At 45.1% G+C, this 23,085-nt stretch overlaps 1 protein-coding gene across 2 annotated transcripts; it reads right to left on the bottom strand.

Moving 5' to 3' along the window:
- Positions 1 to 3,443: 3,443 nt before the first annotated feature.
- LOC123410721 lies at positions 3,444 to 9,580 on the bottom strand. 2 transcript variants are annotated; one of them, XM_045103657.1, is made up of 6 exons: positions 9,159 to 9,580; positions 8,290 to 8,384; positions 7,801 to 8,142; positions 7,124 to 7,703; positions 5,086 to 7,009; positions 3,444 to 4,975 (listed from the first exon to the last, which is right to left on the bottom strand). In XM_045103657.1, exons 1-6 carry the CDS (start codon positions 9,178 to 9,180, stop codon positions 3,844 to 3,846), a joined length of 4,095 nt encoding a protein of 1,364 aa, XP_044959592.1. In that variant the 5' UTR covers positions 9,181 to 9,580; the 3' UTR covers positions 3,444 to 3,843. The 2 variants fall into 2 exon arrangements, with proteins under 2 accessions (XP_044959592.1, XP_044959590.1); XM_045103655.1 differs by having other exon boundaries at positions 5,086 to 7,703.
- Between the last annotated feature and the right edge of the window lie 13,505 nt (positions 9,581 to 23,085).

The following is a 23,085-nucleotide window of genomic DNA, read 5'->3' on the forward strand; positions in this document are numbered from 1 at the left end:
GCCCCAACTAATATGGATCTAAAGGAGTATTAATTTAATGTATCATGATGCAAGTTAACTGGAATTATCATGCAATACTTATGGCAAGATCAAATGCAACATTAAGAACATTCCATTACAAGTTAAATGAAATTTGGTTGAGGAATATCCTCGAACAGTTCGTGGGCATGTCCACCGGTAGAACTTCCAGATGTCGTCCACGATCACTGAAGTTGCGATGGTTCATACGTTGTGTTCAGAGAGGTGTCCATGTCTTGCATGAATGCAACCGGGATGCCCGGCCATTCGAAGTTAGAACACCGTCGAGCATGGGCATGGCTGAAGGCGCGAGCATGGCGGATGCCATCGGAGCAGACTCCACATCGATGATCTCCTTCGCCGCAACCACCTCCTCGGTCATCTCATCCTTCCCACGGGTGTGCTACCAAACATGTCGATCCTTGTGGGCCACGCTCTCTGTGTTGGCTGCCGAAACGGTGGAGACACCCATGGACTACACTGACCAGCGTCCATGGCGGCGGCCCCGATATCGAACATTGTTGATCTTTGCAGGCGAAGCTCGATGGAGACACCCATGAACAACACTGGCCCGGTGTGCATGGTGGCGGTCGCAAGGCGGAGCAAGCGTTGGTAGCTAGCATGAAGGTGTTGGAAATATGCCCTAGAGGCAATAATAAAAAGGTTGTTATCATATTTCCTTGTTCATGATAATCGTCTATTGTTCATGCTATAATTGTATTAACAGGAAACAGTAATACATGTGTGAATAAATAGATCACAATGTGTCCCTAGCAAGCCTCTAGTTGGCTAGCTCGCTAATCAATAGATGATCATGGTTTCCTCATCATGGACATTAGATGTCATTGATAACGGGATCACATCATTGGGAGAATGATGTGATGGACAAGACCCAATCCTAAGCATAGCACTAGATCGTATTGTTCGTATGCTAAAGCTTTTCTAATGTCAAGTGTCTTTTCCTTCGACCGTGAGATTGTGAAACTCCCGGATACCGTAGGAGTGCTTTGGGTGTATCAAACGTCACAACGTAATTGGGTGACTATAAAGGTGCACTACGGGTACCTCCGAAAGTGTCTCTTGGGTTGGTACGAATCGAGATCGGGATTTGTCACTCCGTGTGACGGAGAGGTATCTCTGGGCCCACTCGGTAGAACATCATCATGAGCTCAATGTGACTAAGGAGTTAGTCACAGGATGACGTGCTATGGAACGAGTAAAGAGACTTACCGGTAACGAGATTGAACAAGCTATAGGTATACCGACGATCGAATCTCGGGCAAGTTCTATACCGACAGACAAAGGGAATTGTATACGGGATTAATTGAATCCTTGACATCGTGGTTCATCCGATGAGATCATCGTGGAACATGTGGGAGCCACCATGGGTATCCAGATCCCGCTGATGGTTATTGGTCGGAGAGTGTCTCGGTCATGTGTGCATGCCTCCCGAACCCGTAGGGTCTACACACTTAAGGTTCGATGACGCTAGGGTTATAGGGAATTGTTATACGAGGTTACCGAAGGATGTTTGGAGTCCCGGATGAGATCCCGGACGTCACGAGGAGCTCCGGAATGGTCCGAAGGTAAAGATTGATATATAGGATGGATGGGTTTGGATGCCGGAAATGTTTCGGGCACCACCAGCAAAGTGCCGGGACCACCGGAAGGGTTCCGGAGGCCCACCGGGAGGGGCCACAAGCCCCGGGAGGCTATATGGGCCAAGTGTGGGAGGGAACCAGCCCCTAGGTGGGCTGGTGCACCTCCACACCCAGCCCAAGGCGCAGCCTAAGAAGAGAGGGGGCAAACCCTAGGCGCAGGAGAGGCCCAAGGCCCACCTAGGGCGCCCCCCCCCCTTTCCCTGCCCTGGCCGCCGCACCTCCCATCTGGGAGGGCTGACGCACCACCTAGGGTGGGAACCCTAGGGGTGGTGCACCCCCTTCCCCTCCTCCTATATATAGAGAGGGTTTTGGGGTTGATTGACACACCGTTTTCCATCCCCCTCGGCGCAGCCCTGCTTCCCTCCTTCCTCCTCTCCCACGGTGCTTGGCAAAGCCCTGCCGGGAGACCTCGTCTCTCCATCGACACCACGCCGTCGTGCTGTCGGAGATCTTCCCCAACCTCTCCCTCCTCCTTGATGGATCAAGGTGCGGGAGACGTCACTGGGTTGCACGTGTGTTGAACGCAGAGGTGTCGTGGTTCGGCACTAGATCGGAATCACACCGCGATCTGAATCGCCGCGAGTACGACTCCATCAACCGCGTTCTAGCAACGCTTCCGCTTAGCGATCTTGAAAGGTATGAAGATGCACTCACCCCTCTCTCGTTGCTGGTCTCTCCATAGGAAGATCTGAATATGGCGTAGGAAAATTTTGAATTTAACAGAAGGATGGTTGCGGCGTGAACGCGGAACGAAGGAGGGCAACAACTCGACGCATGGAATGGAGGACTTGCACAAGAGAAGGGGTCGATTTTGCCGAATTTTATGAGATTTAGGGTGGGTCCGACGTGTCTTGTCCAATGTGGGCGTTGGACGGCCTCAAATCCACGCCATATATATGCTTAGTTTGAGGGGTATCAACGCACATGGGTGTCGAGTTGCGAGGTCCAAACCTTGTTCCCAAACAGGAAAAGGGGGGTGTAGGGATAAGAAACCAGGTGCAATTCAAACTTCTGTCAAGCAAAATGATTATCAAAGCAAATTTCTATATAAAAGGTAATACTTCCTCCGTAACATAATATAAGACGTTAACACTATCATAGTCTCATAGTATTTTGACACGTCTTATAACATACTTCCTCTGTCCTAAAATAATTGTCTCAACTTTATACTAACTCTAATACAAAATTATATTAAGTTTAAGACACTTATATTGAGACGGAGGAAGTATATTATGTTATGGAGAGAAGAGTATCACTGCAAAGAAGTCATACCATCAAGGACACAAGATTAAATGGGTAGGAGATAGGTTCCACAGTACTGAAGAAAACTGTTACAAAAAGGTGTGTTATATGTTGGGTTTGAAAACCTTATAATGATTGTTGTACTTCCTCCGATTCAAAATAAGTGGCTTAACTTTATACTATTACAGAAAGACGTGTTGTATGTTGGGTTTGAAAACCACATAATGTGTGTTGTACTCCCTCCGACCCAAAATAAGTGGTTTAACTTTGTACTAACTTAGTGGTTAGTTAGTACAAAGTTGAGTCATTTATTTTGGAACGGAGGGAATACCAAGATCATGCAGTAGTCATGAACGGCGATTGTGAGGTGTGGATTGGCCATTTACCACAGTTTGTACTTGACCTGTCGTGTTCCTTTCGCGGGATCCAGACCTCGGCTCTGGTGGCCAAATATGTGTCAAACGAATACAACCGCCAGGCACACGTACAAGAAAACTAGAGCACTGACAGTTCCATGCAAAATGACAAAAGAGATGCCAGGAGGCTTCAATTGATTGAACCTGTTTAAGTAAATCTCATACAGGGATAATGCCCATTAAATAAGATTGCAAAGGGAGAGGTAAAATATCGAATAAAAAGAAAAGCCAAAAGGGAAAACTGTGGTCCTACTACTGATATAAATATTTACAAGGGAAAACTGGAAAATTGTGAAGTTAATCTGCATTTCACTCCGAGAGGTGCATAATTTCAGCTCTTATGTGGCTTGAACAGATGACCCTTTGTCAAATAGTAATGATTGATATCATCATGGATTTGCAGTATTGTCCTTTCCAGTTCAATCAAAACTCAAGGATTCTTATTATCTGCTTTAGTTCCACAACAACGAGGCAAATACACAACCAGCTTCCTCTCAAAGTCCTCGTCAAAATCTCCGAGGGCTTCCTCTTTGCGGTTCAGGTGATCTGGGTGCAGAAATGTGCGGATGAAGTGTATCTCCAGCATGATTCCTGAACTGCTTCGCAGCATCATTATGTTCATATGGTTTGACAGTTCCATACCTATCATTACATCTTTTATCATCACCATTCCCATCATGCTTATTTCCCCTTTTGAAGTCCCGTGTTGGGCAGTGGAATTCTCGAGATCTTGACCGCCCTTGGGAATCCATTAAATCATACATGTCATTTCTTGAAGTGATTCTTGGAGGTGGGCTCCTCCGAGAATATCTTTTCTTGTGATAAGAAATATCTAGTGTTGAACAGCTCCTTCCTTCAACCCATGTTGAATCACGTTCAGAGTAAGTGGGATTTCTTGATGAAGGACTATGACGCATAACTCGATCACTGAATCGAGGTTGTCTTTGAGGTGAAGTCGTTCTACCAATTCTAACTTCAGTCATGTAATTAGGAGATCTACTATGCCTCCTTGAGCTTCCGTTGGATGTCCAAGCATGTGGTGATCGAGATCTAGATCCTGAAGGAGATCTGCTGTGAGCACGTGAAAGGTCGAGTGAGGCTCTATGCGGTGGGAACCTCCGTTGTCTATTAGACAGTGAGCTATGAACTGAACCCAAATTTTCATCAATGGCATCTTTATCCATCTGAGGACCATATCGACCAGACCGGCTGCCACTAGCACCAAAGCATCGTTCTGGAGGTGCTTCCCTAGCATGTGCTGGTTCTCTTCCATCTCTGTCAACTGGGGAACGCCGTCTAGACAAAGGGTGATAGAAGCTACTTTTGTTTCTCATCCTTCCGGACATGGCACTTGTATTTGCTGCATCAACAGCTCTTACCAAAGTGCCATCAGGTGCAACAACAAAGCCACTGCTCTCCATCTTTGCAACAGCAGCTTCAGCAGCATTTCTTGGACCAGCTGGGCCATAATTATTATAATCAGGTGATCTTCGCTGGGTAGAACGAGAACTATTTGAATTTTCAGCCCACTGCTCCCCTCGGATGTTTGCTTGAATATGCCTAGATGCTCCACCCCTACCATGTGGCCTATCAACAGACCTTTCAGCTTTTGAGCCAGAACCATAACCATCATCAGATCTGGATTGAAGAATAGAGTATGCGGCATTAGTCATAAGGATTACGATACTGCACAAAAAGGGATTTAATTATGTGTACGATGACAGCTAAACAAATTAACTCAAATTTACCTGCAGTGCTCATTTCTTTGGGGTCTGTCAAATGATCTTCGCCGATCAAGCCATGATTGCACGTCTCTATTTGGGAACCCCGTTTGTCGAAACGATTCACAGGCTTCAGCTGCCTCTAATGTACCTAAAACACACAGGTTAGGAGAATCAACTTTGTCTCTTGAATCTTGTTGAGAGTGCCTCTTATCTTCGGGCAACATATCCCATCCCACGGGCTTTGATCTGATACTCAATGAATCCTCACCTAAACCATCACCCCCCCTTTCAGACTGGCTAACGGTCCCAGCAGATCGAGCTATTATAAGGTCTAGGTTGTCATACATTCGTGTCTCATTTTTCATATTCACATGAATGCTTCGAGCACTTGCAGAACACATCATTCCAGATCCACCATCCAAGCAGTTACTTGACCATAAGTGCTTCGATGATACGGGTAAAACATCACAATCTTCCTTCCTGGATAATGTTCCATTGTAATTAGCAACTGGCACAACCATATTGTTTGGAACAGAGCCAACAGGTACATGATGAATCTCTGATGCAGCTTTTTCATCCTTGTAATCTAATACCTGATAATCAGCACATTTAACTTCATAAATGTCATCGGCCCAAAAACGGTCACCAGATTCCCTAAGCTCCCCATCCTCATACTGAGAATCATCTTCCTCAACATCAACTTTTCCGGTCACAGAAAGATCTTTGCTGAAACGAGATGTGTCTGTCCGATAGCAGTGTTGAAGGCAATTATTTGATGTGACCTTCTGAAGATCATGTTTGTAACCACTTGGTTGGCTTTGTGCTCTAGATTTTGAATCCAGAATGTTGTCCATGTCAGTAGCTGCTTGTTTTGTGCACTCTGAATTGAGACCATGAGCATGAATATCACTGGTGATGTAACATGTTTCTGCACTGGCAGCGTTGGCACAAGTAAGTAAACGATTTCTGTAATTAATTGTTGCATCCACCTCCGGATGAGAATCTGGGAGGTCTGAATCATTGTCTGCATCTGCAGCTTTCTTGGCAACACACAATACATCAGTGTCATGTTCAGCCTTGTCATTGACCGACTGATCAATTTTACTAGTTCCTGAATCAACATCCAAAAGTTCATGGTTTTTAAATTCGGATATGCTTTGTAGTGAAGCTTGCCCAAGTTTATCATCGCTCCACCCAGCATCATTAAAACTTCTACCGGAAACTGTTGCAATATTTGTGCTTTCCTCCGAAACTAATCTGCTTGTCATAGGCTTCACTTTGGAGCCCAGAACACTTGTTTGAATCGAAATACCTCCAGCATGAACATCCGCAGAAGTCAAGTGAGACAAACCTTCACAATCAAGGGGTGAAGTGTGTGACACATCAAGTTTCTCCACGTTTGCAGCAAAAGCAAAATGTTCCGTAGTAAGAGACAGAGAACTCAAAGCTGGATTAGATCCGATATGCAACTCCACTTTAGAAACATAACTACTCTTCTGCAGGTCAGGCAAATTATTTGTTTCGGCAGAGGAATCATTTCCATCTAAACATTCAGATTCCAATAGCTGAACTTTTTGGGGAGACCGACTGCACAAAGGATGAAATGAACCATCACCTAGGAAATCACTTTCACCCTTTGTCTTACCATCTTTTGCTGCATCAGTCGCGTGAATTTTATCAACAGAATGATGAAGTGTGACCTCACCAACTGTTGACAGAGAAAGACCCTGACACACCTGTGATTTGTTCATCTCCTTTTGAGCATCATTACAATCACTTACAGAAGCTACAGAATCAGAACCAACCAGATCATGATTATCATCATCACCACAATGGGTATCCCACGCCTCCATCGCAATGTTAAGATCCCAGTGCAGTCTAGAATCATGAGCTGCATTGGAATGCTTGGTGTGCACAACTGTATCTCCAAAGCAGCCTACTGATTTGCCTGGATTGCTCGAGTTAGTTGACATGGTAACATCTAGAGATTTAGCATCAGAAACAGATGAAAAAACATCGGTTTTGTTTGCATTGCTCAACAAAGAATGAAGTGCAGTATTACCCTCCAGAGGAGCTGCAGATTCAACAAGATTCTCTGAGCCATTTAATGTTGTTGGGAACAAGGGCTTCATGTCAGGAGCAGATTCAGAGCTATTTAATGTAGTGGGAAATAAGGGCTTCATGTCAGGAGCGGTTTCAGATAATTTCAGAGCCCTGTTTGGGATATTTAGCTTATCCCCTTTGATTTCATGTACAGGATCCAACAGTGAACTACCAGAGATAATTTCTGGCTTTCTTTCATCAAGAGAGCGGGCTGACTTCGAGCATTCACCATTTAACGTAGCAACATCCATCTCGCTTTCACAGGCAGCAGCAGCCAGTATTGATATACCAGAAAAATCAGCAGCTTCAAGAGGTCCTCTCTTTTCTTCCATGTGCTTGCCCTCTAGTGCTTTAACCTTGCGGTGCTTGCCATATGATGAGATGCCGCCACCAGATCTGCTTGGTATCTTTTCATAAGGATCCACTAGCAGTGGGGTGGATGGAGGTGATGGAGAACAATCCATATGAACTCTTCTCTTTTTTATTGGAACATTTTCCATGGAATCACCAAAGCGCCGACCAAGAATAGATACCCCAAGCTGCAGGCGGATAATTAAATAGTCAAGAATACTGATATTAATTAAATGGGGCAATTGACTCTCATTTCACTATATTCTCAAGGAAGACAATAAATACCTTCTCAGATTCAGAGGCTGAAGCCTCTTCTTCTGCCACTTCTAGACTCGTGGCATTGCCACATGCATAGAAAGATCTAATTTCATCCTTCAATCTGTCTCCTCCAGAAAAGGTCCTTGCTCTCCTTGCAGCTCTTTGCCTTCTGTTTACAGTCTTCCATCTAACCTCAGGATCTATAGGTCTGGGGACCTCCAAGCCGCTGGTGTTAAGCTTGCTGCTACACGATGACCCACCTCGGTCAACTGTTGATTCCCCACCACAGCTTTTGCAGGTCATCATAATATTTCTGGTATTAGGATTATGAAGTAATGAGGACCTTCCAGTACAACTGCACACTCGAATCTGGCAAGAGAACCAAACAGCAAGTTAGAAATCAAAGATGAGGCAAAACATAGATATTTATAACAAACTCAAGACAATGGCAAGCTTTAAGCACGGTGGAGAGTCAGGAAATAAACACGCCAAAGTGCTGGAAAATCATGTGCATACCATCAAATCAGATCGTCTTCCTTCTGTTTGAGTAGAAACAGAAGATGGGTTCACATCAATCCCATGCTTAAATCCGATAGATCCCTCGATAGCCTCTGGAAAACAAAAACAGAAGGTTGTTGTTGAGCACCATACCATCAATGCTTAGGATATTGTTTGAAGAATTATAGTCAGTCCACAGAGTATGCACATAAGCAAGAGTTAAAAACTAAAAGAGGATTCCTCAGCGATGTCACTGACCCCCGGCAACCATCAACAGACAGTTCCTTGAACCAAATCAGCACCAAGTTAAGGAAAACTTTGAGTTTCTGAGTCAGTTTTCAGTGGCAAAATAAGAAACTTTGAGCATCCGGCAAGGCTACAAACAAGCACATTTGTCCTGCAGCACCAAAAGCACGCCAGAAGCTAAACAAGTGTTGTTCTCCTGCCAGGGCTGAACACCCTTGGCACCAGAACAAGACCACCACAAGAAGTCAATGCCTTCATCCTTGAGCCATTGGGCCCCTCCGACGCATAGAGAGCCAATGCATGCAGGCAGATCTGAAAGATGAGGAATTTACCAGGAGCACCTCTCGCTGCCAGATGGACAGAACAGCTACAGGCCCCAGATTGACCTGAGACAAACTCCGCTGCCACCTGCCAGAAGTTCAAAATCCTCGGACAAAGCAGATCTAACACCCGAACGGCGAGACCATGTCCTCCATCTAGCTCGTGGCGGAACCAGCGAGACACGGAGTGGTCGCCGTGGCGGCGGCGGCCGCCAGACCCAAGCTGACCTGTAAAACCGACCTGATCCGGGCGGCACGGGAGCTAGCAAAGCAGCAGGTAGAGGGACTAGTGAGATTTCTAAGATCTAGGGTTGCGTATACCTTTTGTTCCAGACTTCCTCATCAAACACAGCACCGCCTCCTCCGGCTGTCTCCGCTCTCCGTCCTCGCGTGTGTGCGTGCGTGCGTGCGCGCACTGGGCTCAGCTGGAATCCAAACCCTTCCTTGCCATTCGCTCCGTCCCTTTCGTCGCTGGATTCGTTGCGTGCGCTGCGGTTGGAAGAAACTCCCCGCTACTTTCCGACCCTTTTCACCCTGCCTGGCCAGGCACGCGACGAAACAATCGGCGGTGACTCCCGGCTGCCGTTGCCTGCGTCCAAAGTGGCCTGGCCGTGGCCGTGGCCGTCGCCACAGCTGCTCCAGACTTTTCTATTGGACCCTTCCTTGTTCTACTTCGCCGCCTGCTGAGGGTGGGAGGAGAAGACGAAGACCACAATATTTTTCAGTGATTTTGGAGGGCCGTCCAATTAATACTCGATTTCCTCTCGTTTGGTGGGTAAGGACACGTATCCGGGTTGGATGGACCGGATTACCCCTGGAACCTGAAGGTGGACGTAGGGCTGTGTATGTACTACATCTATCTATCTATCTGCTCCCTCCGTTTCTAAATATTTGTCTTTTTAGAAATTTTACTACGAACTACTGCCTCCGTTCCTAAATATAAGACATTTTAAAGATTGCACTATGAACTACATACAGATGTACATAGACATATTTTAAAGTGTAAATTCACTCATTTTATTCGTATGTAGTCTTTTAATAGAATCTCTAAAAGTTCTTTTATTTAAAAACTGAGGGAATACATACGAATATATATGATATAATTTAAAGTATAAATTCATTCATTTTGCTTCGTATGTAGTCCATAGTTGAATCTTTAAAAAGACAAATATTTAAAACCGAAGGGAGTACTAGTCACATCTATATCTTTTTCTACTAATGAATATAAATACTACCTTAAGGAACTGAAATAGTGTCGCTTAGGGGCGAACCGACGCTAAAATCAGCTTGGGGGGATTGAGTTCCCACGTGTCCCCCAAGGTCGCCCCAGGCCATTTTTCAAATTAAACTTGGACCAAATTCGAATAAACTGGCTCGATTTTGGACGAAATTTAGGCAATTTCATTTAAATTTGTACAAACTTAAAAAAGTACTCCCTCCATCATGGTTTAGAAGGCGTGCATGAGTAATCTCTTGGACCAACGTGAATCTTGATTGGCTCTAAATTTTTTGTAAGTGCTCACACAATAACCGCACGGCGTCTAACTATTTGAGAAGATAATGCATAATAACTCACACAACCAGTAAATAAGGAGTGCATGCAGTCTACTAGTACTTTTAATTAATCAAGCATTAAATGTCACGCGCCTTAATCCTCTTCTATTCTGGAAATGCATGTAAACGGAATCACGCCTTCTAAACCGTGACGGAGGAAGTACATAAAAACATTTAAAAATCTCATCGCTATCGTCGTCCTGTTGCTGCTAACCTAGTTCATGCCGAGGAGCTAGTGGAAGGCGGTGTAGTCGTCGTCACCGTCGTCGTCGTCTTGCGCGTCGTCGTCCATGCTGCAGCCCTGCCCTGGATCGCCGCTGCGGACGGGGGCGGTCTGCGCCGACATCTTCTCGTCGCTGTCGGAGAGGGACGATGACGCCAACCTCTTCGCGACTGCGGCGCCGCACGGCGATCTCCTCCAAAACGCGACGCTTGCACTCGATATCTATGAGGGGCCTCTCCTAATAGGATGTGGGCTTGTCCATGGACCAACGCATGGGCCTCGTGTTGGGGAACGTTGCATGGGAAACAAAAAAATCCTACGCACATGAAGACCTATCATGGTGATGATCATCTACGAGAGGGAGATCGGATCTACATACCCGTGTAGATCGCTAAGCGGGAACCGTTAAGAAACGCGGTTGATGTAGTGGAACGTCTTCGCGATCCAAATCGCAACCATCCCATGATCCGTCCCGATATAGCACTGAATGGACGGCACCTCCGCGTTCAGCACACGTACAGCTCGATGACGATCTCCGCCTTCTTGATCCTGCAAGAGAGACGAAGAGGTAGCTGAATTCTCCAACAGCACGACGGTGTGGCGGTGATGATGGTGGAGCTGCTCCGACAGGGCTTCGTCGTGCCGTACCGATCTAGCTACGATGTGTCACGAAGTAATGGAGGGAGAGAGGTTTGCACAAAGGCTTGAGGTGCACCGAGCCAAGGAGGAAGGTCTCCTCCTCCAATTTTGTTTGTTGGAGGAGTCATTTCCTTCTTGCCCACCTCCTCTCTCTTTTTTTCCTTTCCTTGTTTTTGCTCTAGCTGAAATAGCCCTATTGAGATGGCCTCACCAGCCCACTAAGGGCTGATGCGCTGTGACAGCCCGAGACCGACGCCCCAGAAGATTCCCCTTTTATTCCGTTTTCGTCGGGTGATTATTTTTATTTGTCGCATCATCATTGCATCATTCGCATCATCCGCATTGCATCGGCATCCCGTTGCCGCCAGTTTTCAAAACTTGCATCCGTTGTTAGTTGCCGGTTCTCGTCGTTGCCCGTTCTGAGTCCGACCGCACTCGCACGCGCCCGCGACATCGTCAAAATCTTGTTTTAAAAGTGTGTGTAAAACTTTCTGTGATTGGATTGGAACTTGACGTGCGGTCTTATTTTAATATAGGTAGGCCGCCTGTCAAATTTCGTCGCAATCAGAGTCCGTCTGGTACCCGAACGATCGACCGTAGCGGCACCGTATTCGGTCTATCGTCGCACGTCTTATCGGTGTTTTGAAATACGTTGCCGGGTGCCCGTTCTCCCTCTCATCTCCGACTAACCTACTCTACACGGCCACTTAGCCCGTCCAGCGTGCGAAACCGTTCTATTCCGATCGCGCGGTTGGATCCGGAGCGAAATTCTCATAAACCTAGCCCCCCCCCCCCATTGTTATAAATAGGCCTCCCAAGCCATTTTTGGACAGAAACCCTAATCCCCTCGAAATCCATGCCCCACCTACCCTCCAGCCGCCAGCCTCCTCCTCCCAGCCGTCGCGGGGCCGCCCGAGCCCATCTGAGGCCCGCCGGGCCCGTATCCGCCGCCGCCTGCCCGAGTCGTGCCTCCGGCCAGCCCTCCCGAGCGCCTCCCTGCCCGAGCTCGCTCGTCGCGTCGCTTGCCTCCTGCACCCCTAGCGTCGCGCCGCCACTCCTCGCCGGTCAGCCTCCGGCCGCCGCGGGGACTGGCTGCCCCGGCGAGTCGTCGCCCCAGTCGGTCGTTGCCCTCGTGAGCCCCGCCGTTGGCCCGAGTCCCCGTCTTCCTGCGCTGCCTCCCCCGCCGCGTCCCGTCGGATCCGGCCTCGCTCCGCCGGGATTCGGCTTCCCCGCGTCGAGCCCCGCCGCCGCCTCTGGCTCCTGCTCGAGAGGAGCAGGACGAGTACTGCAGTCGCTGCGCGCCTCCACCTGGGCCTCGTCACCACCCGACCAGCCCCGCGCGGCCCAGGACCCGCGCCAGGCCAGGCCGCCTCGCCCGACGGTCGCGCCAGTCGGCCTTGCCTCCAGCGCCCGGGGTGGCCCAGTTCCCCCTCCACCGACCTCGGCTGAGCCTAGCTAGGTGAGCGCCCCATGCTGCCCTATCTAGCGCCCGTGGCACGTTATAGCTATTTTATGCTTGCTGTCGTTTTGGCCAGATTAGGAATTCGGATAGTATTTTTTTAGGGTTTTTCGAATTAGTTATTTTCAGGAAATATTAGATAATTACAAACGCTCGTATGTTTTTACTCGTGTATCGGATCAGAACGTATTGTATATGGATCTTGTGTAGTTTTCTGCGTAGATTAATATTTTATAACTTGCATGCATGTTTGAAGTAGTTTGACTTGCCATATGCCTAGTTTTGCGTGCTGTCCCAATAGGTTAATTGCCCCGTATTTATTTTCGTGCGTGTCCGGATTGCTCAAACCCCGTAGATAAAATGCTCATGTTTTAGAAACCTTTTTCATGTATTTTAGAGTGGTTGTTTGTATTTTTGCACATAGGATTCCGTCGATAGTTTGCTATACCGCGTTTAGGACATAATCTCGCATATATGTGTGGCGATATTTTTGTGTTCCAACCCCACATGTTATATATGTTTTCAAGGTAGAAAAGTCCAAAGAATTTAACTGTGCATTTAGTTTTATCTTTTGAGCAAGTTAGTGCGCGTGATATTTTGCTATGTTGCACTCTTGTCTATTTTGTGGGATTTAATCCGTACGTGATATGAAGGAGTTGTCAACTAGAGAGTTGCTCTTGGATGTTTAGTCTAGCCCCTGGTAATTTTGGTTGCAATAGAAATCCATGTTTAGGTGTGGTTTGCTTGTCCTCAACTTGCTAGGAAATAGTGCTGATTTGTAGATGCTGAAATATTTCTAAGTCTGAATCTGTTATATTTTGTTGTTGTCTTGTCTTGATTTTATCTGGTGATCTATAGCTCTTTTGTGGTTGATGCAATGGAGTTAGTTGTAGACTTTAGGATTCTCCAGCATGTTGTCAATTTTCATGCCATTTGGAGTCATGTAGCTTATGGTTTTGCTGCTGTCAATATGTCTTCAGATCGAAAACTACAGTTTCATAAACTGTGTTTTTCTCTAATTCTGAAACTGTGTGTGAGGTGCCTTTTTATGAGTTCTTTTCCTAGTGATCCATGCTTCCATGCTAGATGTTATTAGTAGTTTGTGGTAGTGCATCTTGCCCTCTATTGCCTCATGTCGTGGTTGAGCATATTGGATTTGTGTAGCTCGTAGTTGTGGGGTGTAGAAAATGCATGTGGCTGATTTTGGCATATTGTAGTGATTTCTTGTTTAGCTCGTAGTTGTTGAACCGTTGCTCCGTTTTGATCGTGTCCTATATGAAACTTGCTTAGAATCTCGTTTAGTTTCATATTATCTTGCTAGTTGTGTGTTTTGAAATGCTTGTAACTGTCGTTGCACACATATTGCATTCGTGCCATCATATCTTGCGGTGCTTGTATCTTTTGATCCGTAGCTCCGTTGGAGATGTTCTTTATGTGTAAATTGCTTGTAACGACGCGTAGAATCACGTGAACCTATTTATTTTGCTGTTTAACAAACATTTAAACATGTTAGTGCAGATCTGGACCAAATTGTAAATTAACATGTGAGGTCATCCCGGAGATGCTATATGTCATTTCCGACCTCATTTAAAATGCCTAGATAGCTAGAATAATTACGCTTCACCTCTTGCCATGTTTAATCACATTTAATATTGTTGAGTAAATAATCGGGATAGAACTAAATAATTCGTATGTGGGGTTTCGTCAATATGCAACTCGTTGCATATTGAACTTCACTTAATGTGTAGTGTTTGGTTGTTGTGAATTGCCATGCCATGTCTTGCATATATTCGGCCGTTCATGCATCATATGTGGATTGCATCTTGTCGTGCATATGTCGTGGTGAATATCGTGTGTTGATGCTTGTTTCCGGTTTCCTTTGTCTCGATAGAGTTCCGCAAGCATGTCAGAATGTGAGGACCCGTTCGGATACATCGGTTTGTCTGCTTCACGGAGTCGTTCTTCTTCCAAGCGGGATCTCAGGCAAGATGACCATTTCCCCAGATGTCATTACTATCATTGCCATGCTAGTTTTATCGCTTCTATCGATTATGTCTCGTTGCCTACCACCTGTTAAATATCAACCTCCCAACATTGCCATGAAAACCTTCAGCCTGTTCACAACCTAGCAAACCACTGTCTGGCTATGTTACCGCTTGCTTAACCATGTGTTAGCGTTGCTAGTTGCAGGTGCAGTTGCTTCCATGTGTTAACATGGGTTCCTTGTTATATCACCATATCAAATACTATTTAATCTAATGCACCTATATACTTGGTAAAAGGTGGAAGGCTTGGCCTTTCTAGCCTGGTGTTTTGTTCCACCTTTGCCCCCTTAGTTTCGGCTACTGGTGTTATGTTCCATATTTGAGCGCTCCTAACACGATCGGGGTTGTTATGGGGACCCCCTTGATAATTCGTTTTAGATTAAAGCTGGTCTGGCAAGGCCCAACATTGGTACTACATTTGCCCAACATAATAATTTTGTTAATACTGAAAGCATAGGGCGTCATGAACCCGAGGAGTAATTCTACATAATACAGGGGGGCCAGTGTTGTTGGTGTTGGTCCAAACTAGAGTCGTTTGCGAGGTCAACTGATACGTCTCCATCGTATCTACTTTTCCAAACTCTTTTGCCCTTGTTTTGGACTCTAATTTGCATGATTTGAATGGAACTAACCTAGGCTGACGTTGTTTTCAGCAGAATTGCCTTGGTGTTGTTTTTTTGCAGAAATGAAAGTTCTCGAAACGTCCTGAAAATTTACGGAGAATATTTTTGGAAAATATGAAAAATACCTGTGCAAAGATCCACAGGAGGGGATGGGCCAGTGGGCCACAAGCCGTGTAGCCGCCACCCCGTGGTGACGGCTAGCAAGCTTGTGGGGCCCACGTGGCCCTGCCGCCCCCAAACTCAGCTCTATAAATTCACTTTCATCCCAGAAAAAATCAAGAGCGAAGATTTCGTCGCGTTTGAGATATGGAGGCGCCGCCACATCATGTTATTCATCTGGAGGGCAGATCTGGAGTCCGTTTTGGGCTCCGGAGAGGGGAAATCGTCGTCATCGTCATCATCAACCTTCTTCCCTCTCCAATTCCATGAAGCTCTTCATCGTTCGTGAGTAATCTATTCATAGGCTCGCTGAGCGGTGATGAGTAGGATGAGATCTATCATGTAATCGAGTTAGTTTTGACGGGGGTTGATCCCTAGTATCTACTATGTTCTGAGATTGATGTTGCTACTACTTTGCCATGCTTAATGCTTGTCACTAGGGCCCGAGTGCCATGATTTCAGATCTAAAATTATTATGTTGTCACCAATATATGTGTGTTTTAGACCCGATCTTGCAACTTGTAGTTACCTACTATGTGTTATGACCCGGCAACCCCGGAGTGACAATAACCGGAACCACTCCCGGTGATGACCATAGTTTGAGGACTTCATGTGTTCACCAAGTGCTAATGCGTTGGTTCGGTTCTTTATTAAAAGGAGAACCTTAATATCCCGTAGTTTCCTTTTGGACCCCGCTGCCACGGGAGGGATGGACAATCGATGTCATGCAAGTTCTTTTCCCTAAGAACGTATGACGACACACGGAATGCATGCCTACATCACATTGACGAACGGGAGCTAGCCACATATCTCTCCGTGTTATAACTGTTGCATGATGAATATCATCCAAACAAATCACCGACCCATTGCCTACGAGTTTGTCCCACTGCTGCTGTTACTTGTTTTGCTCTGCTGCTGTTACTACTGTTGCTGCTGTTGTTACTTGTTTTGCTCTGCTGCTGTTACTACTGTTGCTGATGCTGTTACTTGTTTTGCTATGCTGCTGCTACTACTGTTGCTGCTGCTGTTACTTGCTACAGTTGCTACTTGCTAGTGCTGTCACTACTGCTGTTCCTTGCCACTGCTGCTACTCGTTACACTCCTGCTACCTGCTATATACTTTTCTGGCGCCATTGATACAATCGTTTGGAATAGTCTGCTGTCAACAGATCGTTTCTGACACCGTTGTTATCATATTACTTGGTGTTGATACTTTGCTTGCAGATACTAATCTTTCAGGTGTGGTTGAATCTGACACATTCAACTGCTAATACTTGAGAGTATCCTCTCACTTCCTACTGGCGAATCAACAAATTTGGGTTGAATACTCTACCCTGAGATAATCTCTTTAGTCGAATCTGATCCTTTCCACGGTTATGAGTCTGAGACGGTTGTAGCCCTTCTTACCAAACTACACGATATAGCCACCCTTTTCACTAGTGAGGAGAAGATCCGCCACTACTATATCCTTAAGTTGTTTCCTTTCTATCTAAAGGATGATGCTAAAGCCTGGTTCACTTCCCTTGCTCCTGGATGTGTGAGTAGTCCCCATGATATGGTCTATTACTTCTGTGAGAAATATTTCCCTACCCATAAGAAGCAAGCTGCCTTGCAGGAAATATACAACTTTGCTCAACTCCAAGAAGAGAGTCTCCCTAAAGCTTGGGGGAGGCTCATCCAGCTACAGAATGCTTTGCCTGATCACCCTCTTAAGAACAACGAGATACTTGATATCTTCTATAACGAACTTACCGATGCTTCTAGAGACCATCTAGATAGTTGTACCGGTTGTGTTTTTAGGGAACGAACTACTGAACAAGCTGAGACCCTTCTGAATAACATCTTGATCAACGATAATGCTTGGACTATTCCCGAACCACTTCCTAAGCCAACTCCTAAGAAAAGAGGTATCCTATTCCTCAGTCCCGAAGATATGCAAGAAGCCAAGAAATCTATGCAAGACAAAGGCATTAGATCTGAAGATGTCAAAAATCTACCACCTATCGAAGAGATCCATGGTCTCGATAACCCGATACAAGTAGTAGAAGTGAATTCTCTGTGTAGGTTTGATGAGAGTGATATTCCTTTTGACAAACCTGCTAGCCTATGCTTTGATGAATTTGACAAATTTGTTGCCAGACAACAGAGTTTCAATGATTATGTTAGCAGACATTTGGAACAAAGTACTCATATGCTTAGCCATTTAAGTGCTTGTGTAGACAGAAATGTCAATGATCTGAAGCTTCTGAGTAAACATGCCTCTATGATTACTACTCAGGTAGAACAAGTACTTAAAGCTCATAATGACTTGCTCAATGAATTAAATGAAAACTCTGTCAGAGTCATTACTAGAGGAGGCAAAATGACTCAGGGACCTTTGTATCCTGAAGGCCATCCTAAGAGAATTGATCAAGATTCTCAAGGAATTAATGCTGATACACCCAGTCATCCTAAGGAGAAGAAGAAGGATGATAGAAACCTACATGCCAGTTCACCAAATACTGTCACACCTGAAGAACCTAATGATATTTCTGCGTCTGATGCAGAAACACAATCTGGTGATGAACATGAACCTGGTGATAATATGGACAGCGATGTTCATAATAATGCTCGACCTAGCAATGATGAGGATGTGGAGATTGAACCTACGGTTAATCCTGATAACCCACAACCTAAGAGATACGATAAGAATGACTTCACTGCTAGGAAGCATGGTAAAGAAAGGGAGCCATGGGTTCAGAGACCTATGCCCTTTCCTCCTAAGCCATCCAAGAAAAAGGATGATGAGGATTTTGAGTGCTTCGTTGAGATGATAAGACCCATCTTTCTGCAGATGCGATTAACTGATATGCTCAAAATGTCTCTGTATGCCAAGTACATGAAAGATGTCGTGACCAATAAACGGAAGATACCAGATCTTGAGATCTCCACTATGCTTGCCAATTACACTTTCAAAGGTGGAACTCCTAAGAAACTTGGTGATCCCGGAGTGCCCACTATACCTTGCTCCATTAAAGGAAACTACGTAAGAACTGCCTTATGTGACCTTGGAGCCGGTGTTAGTGTAATGCCGCTTTCTCTTTATCGTAGACTTGAACTGGATAAGTTGACACCCACTGAAATTTCTCCGCAAATGGCAGACAAATCAACTGCTTTCCCTATCGACATTTGCGAGGATGTGCCTGTTGTGGTTGCTAACACCACTATCTTAACAGACTTTGTTATCTTGGATATTCCCGAGGACGATGCCATGGGTGTCATCCTCGGAAGACCCTTTTTAAACACTGCAGGGGCTGTTATAGATTGCAACAAAGGCAATGTCACTTTCCATGTCAACGATAATGAGCTTACAGTGCACTTTCCGAAGAAACGATGTCAAGTACATTGCATCAATGCTATCAAAAAGACTTCATCGATTCTTATTGGGAGCTTTGAATGCCCTATTCCTCGTGTCAAGATGAAGTATGATTTGCTTGTTGGGGAGATACATATCCCCATTGAGGTAACTTAGTGGCTATTCAAAAATTCTCCGTTCTCTTTTGCGATTCGAGAAGGTTTTGTCATGAGGGTTTGATCAACCCCATTGACGGATTTCTTTCGATGACCATGAAATGGATGAATCAAAGAGTCACATACCTCTGTTTTAAGCTTTCACTTTCTGTTGCTTAGAAGAAAAATGATAGATTTAGTTTAGTTTTTCCTGTTTTCTGTTTTAGGGTCCCGGAGAAAAATACCTCGAAAATAAAAGTTCTCCGATGGTCCTGAAAATCTAGTATGATTTTTTCTGGAATATTTGAAAAATACTGGGCCTGAGAGCTGGCCTGGGGGCCACACCATTGGGCCACAAGCCCTGCAGCCACCGCCCCTGGTGGCGGCTAGCAAGCTTGTGGGGCCCACAGGTACCCCCTCCACTCATTCCAGCTCCCATCCTCTTCTTCCACCTCCAGAAAAAATTGTTTCGCAGCTCAAACCCGTGTTCTTGCTCATTTGGCTGTGATTTTCGATCTCCTTGCTCAAAGCACCATTCTCTGAACCGTTTTGGGGAAATTACTCCTTGGTAAGTGACTCCTCCATTGGTCCAATTAGTTTTGCTCTAGTGCTTTATCCTTCGTGTATTCTTGCTACCTTGGTGACCCTGTTCTTGAGCTAGAAATGTTGATTTTAGTTGGTTCCAAGTAGTTTTAGCGCGTGATACGGTCTCTAGGCACTAGTAGGAGTAGTTGCTACGAATTGGGTTAATCTTTATTCACTTTTCTTTCGAAGTCTCTAAAAATTTCAGAATTTTTCAGAGCTAGAAAAGGAAAAAGATGAGGAAGTTCTTTAGAGGATCTTCAAGCCGTAACCCCAAGGAGGATGAGAAGAACCACCCCAAGTACATGGTTCCTCGAGCCACAGAAGTTCGAGCATGCGAGTAGCCAAGTGATGAAGTTTTGCGCGCCGCTGGGCTTTATGAAGACTTTTATTACTTGGTGGAGAACGCAGGTCTTACTGCGTTCGTTGAAGATAAGTGCTTACAATACCTCCTCCTCACCATTATTTCGTTCAAAGCTTCAACTTTTATCCGAGAAAGAATCCTCCCATGGTTGAGTTCATGTTGTATGATATCCCCCAGTGCATGACACTTTAGGATTTTTTCAATGTATGCAAATTACATTATGTTGGGGATATCCATGACCCTCGTCCACGGGACTTGGAGGATTTCATTGGTACTATTGCTGTTGGAGAGGAGAGAGGAGTGTCTCGTGCTAGGATTGCTAGCATACATTTTCCTGTGCTTCGGTATTTCTCATTATTTGTGGGAAAATGTTTGATTGGCCGAGGGGAAGCTGGATCACTTAGTTCTCCAGACCTTGCGGTTTTACGCGAAGGCCTTTATAACGATAAGACTTATAGCCTAGGTGCTATAGTAGCCCAGCGGTTTAACACCAACCGTTCCAAGGGTGTCGTCTATGGAGGTATCTATGCTACCCGTCTTGCCAGACACTTTGAGATACCCGTTAGACTTGGAGAGGAAGGAGAGATGCTTCTTCCTACGAAATATCTGGATTATGATAGCATGGTTCGCCATGATTTTCTGGATAGAGATGCTAGTAGACGGATGATTTATAACCTGGTATTTAGTTAGGGTACTCGAGAGACTATTACTTTGCCTACTCCTTCTTTGTTCGATCTTCATGCAGGCAGGTACACTATTATGCCCTCGGACATCTACGCATATTGGGGCTTGGCCCAACCATAGGTGCCCGTGCCCGGGCCGCCAGTCGAGTACCAAATGCCAGTTTATCAGTGGGAGCCAGAGTAGCTCACACAACAATGGCATCCACAGTCTGCTCCGGAGTATCCCGGAGCTGGTTATTTCCCACCTTGGGAGTAGACCAAGCTAGGCCAAAAGCCCAAGCTTGGGGGAGTACGTGTTCTCACCAACCTTACATTCATGCTTATGCTTTCACTTTGTTAGTCGGTGTTTACACTTTGCCACTGTATTATCCATGCTAGTTTATTTTCGTTTTCTTGTTTTCTTGTTTTGTGTCCTTTTGAGAAAACCCAAAAAGATTTTCCTTTCTTCTTTTTGCTTGTTGCGAGTTTTCCCGTGTAAATAGTTTTCTTTTTCTTTGGGTCAAGGTAGAAGATATTGGTTACAATGTTTAGTGGCTCTTGCATGCATACCTGTTTAGCTTTCAAAGAGCCATATTACTTTGTCTTCTCCTTTGTGTTTGCCTGCAAATTCAGCTTAGTCCATTGCACGAGCACTCTTATTATTGTTCACATCGTTAGATCGTGCAAATGAAAAGCAATAATGATGATATATGATGAAGTGACCGAGACTGGAAAAGTTGGTATGAACTCTATCTATTTTGTTTTTGTAAATATGACTAGCTTGTCGTCCCAGATTCAGCTTTGTTGTGAGAGAACCATTTTTGCAATGACAACTTAGAGATCATAGTTTTTGATGCCATGCTTAACTAGCTGAGAGTTTATAATGGTTTGTCTTGAATGCCAACATAGATTTTGAGATGGCTATGATGTAGTATGATAGGATGGTATTCTCCTTTGAATGATTCAAGTGGCTTGACTTGGCGCATGTTCATGCATGTAGTTGAAACAAAATCAACATAGCCTCTATGATGTTCGTGTTCATGGTGATTTATATCTTGTTCATGCTTGCATTCAATGTTAGTCAAACTCATTGCATCTTGATGACTGCTGTCGCTCTCTAGTTGGTCGCTTCCCACTCTTTTGCTAGCCTTCACTTGTACTAAGCGGAATACTGCTTGTGCATCCACTTCCATAAAACCCAAAAGTTTTTCCATGAGAGTCCACCATACCTACCTATTTGCGGTATCTACCTGCCGTTCCAAGTAAATTTGCATGTGCCACTCTCTAAACCTTCAAGAAATAATCTGTTTTGCATGCCCGAACCGCTCATGTGGTGATAGGGGCTATTGGTATCTTCCATGTTAGGCGTGTTATCCTCGAGATGTGTTTATTCACTGTCATTCACGAGAAAGGGGTCGGTAATTGGAATGCCCAGTTCCACGCTTAAATCGAAAACATAACTGTAAAACAAGACTCCCCCCGGATTGATGTTAGTATGGACGGTACCCGAGGATTCGGCTAGCCCTGGAGTGTGATTGATTGGTGGGGGGGGGGGTTAAAACTTCACTTTTCTGTTTGGGAACCGCCTATAGCATGAGTAGAATGGAATATATTGAGAACTCTTGGCCATTGCGTTGACAATGAAAGCATGCCACCCAAAATTATTATCTCTGTTTTTAAAGCTTGAGCTCTGGCACCTCTGCAAATCAATGCTTCCCTCTGCGAAGGGCCTGTCTATTTATTTTCCTGTTGAGTCATCCTCTTCTTTTATAAGCACCAATTAGAGAGCACCTCTGTCATTTTTATGCTTTGCTTTTGATTGATATTGAGTATGACTATGACTGGATCTTCGTTGCTATGAATTACAATGTTTAGCCAGCCCTTGATCTTTGAAAGTGTTCTGCATTTATGTTTTGCGGTCTCACAAAGAGCTAGCGAGATACCACCTATTCATATTGCTTCATGCTTGTTTTGATTGAATTGTTGGTATTTGAAACTCATTATTATTTGCTCGTCAGCTGATTATGCCATTGATATTAGTTTACCGTGAGACCTTTGTGTCACTTGCTTATGTGGTTAACTTGTGATCTTGCTGAAATTCTGGTTATGAGTTAGACATAGTTGCAACCACAAGATCAAACAGAGTTTGTCAAAGTTTTTCTTTCTCTCTCAGTTTGTCAATTGAGTTTCTTGAGGACAAGCAAGGTTTTAAGCTTGGGGGAGTTGATACGTCTCCATCGTATCTACTTTTCCATACTCTTTTGCCCTTGTTTTGGACTCTAATTTGCATGATTTGAATGGAACTAACCTGGATTGATGTTGTTTTCAGCAGAATTGCCTTGGTGTTGTTTTTGTGCAGAAATGAAAGTTCTCGGAATGTCCTGAAAATTTACGGAGAATATTTCTGGAAAATATGAAAAATACCTGCGCAAAGATCCACCAGAGGGGA

This window comes from Hordeum vulgare, chromosome 7H (genome assembly GCF_904849725.1).
Source record: "Hordeum vulgare subsp. vulgare chromosome 7H, MorexV3_pseudomolecules_assembly, whole genome shotgun sequence".
NCBI classification, from domain to species: Eukaryota; Viridiplantae; Streptophyta; class Magnoliopsida; order Poales; family Poaceae; genus Hordeum; species Hordeum vulgare.

Coding starts and splice junctions, on each gene's coding strand:
- LOC123410721 (XM_045103655.1), bottom strand. CDS start 9,180: ATGAGGAAGTCTGGAACAAAAG. Junction 8,143..8,289: donor GAAGACGATCTGATTTGATG/GTATGCACATGA, acceptor TTCTCTTGCCAG/ATTCGAGTGTGCAGTTGTAC. Junction 7,704..7,800: donor CAGCCTCTGAATCTGAGAAG/GTATTTATTGTC, acceptor ATCCGCCTGCAG/CTTGGGGTATCTATTCTTGG.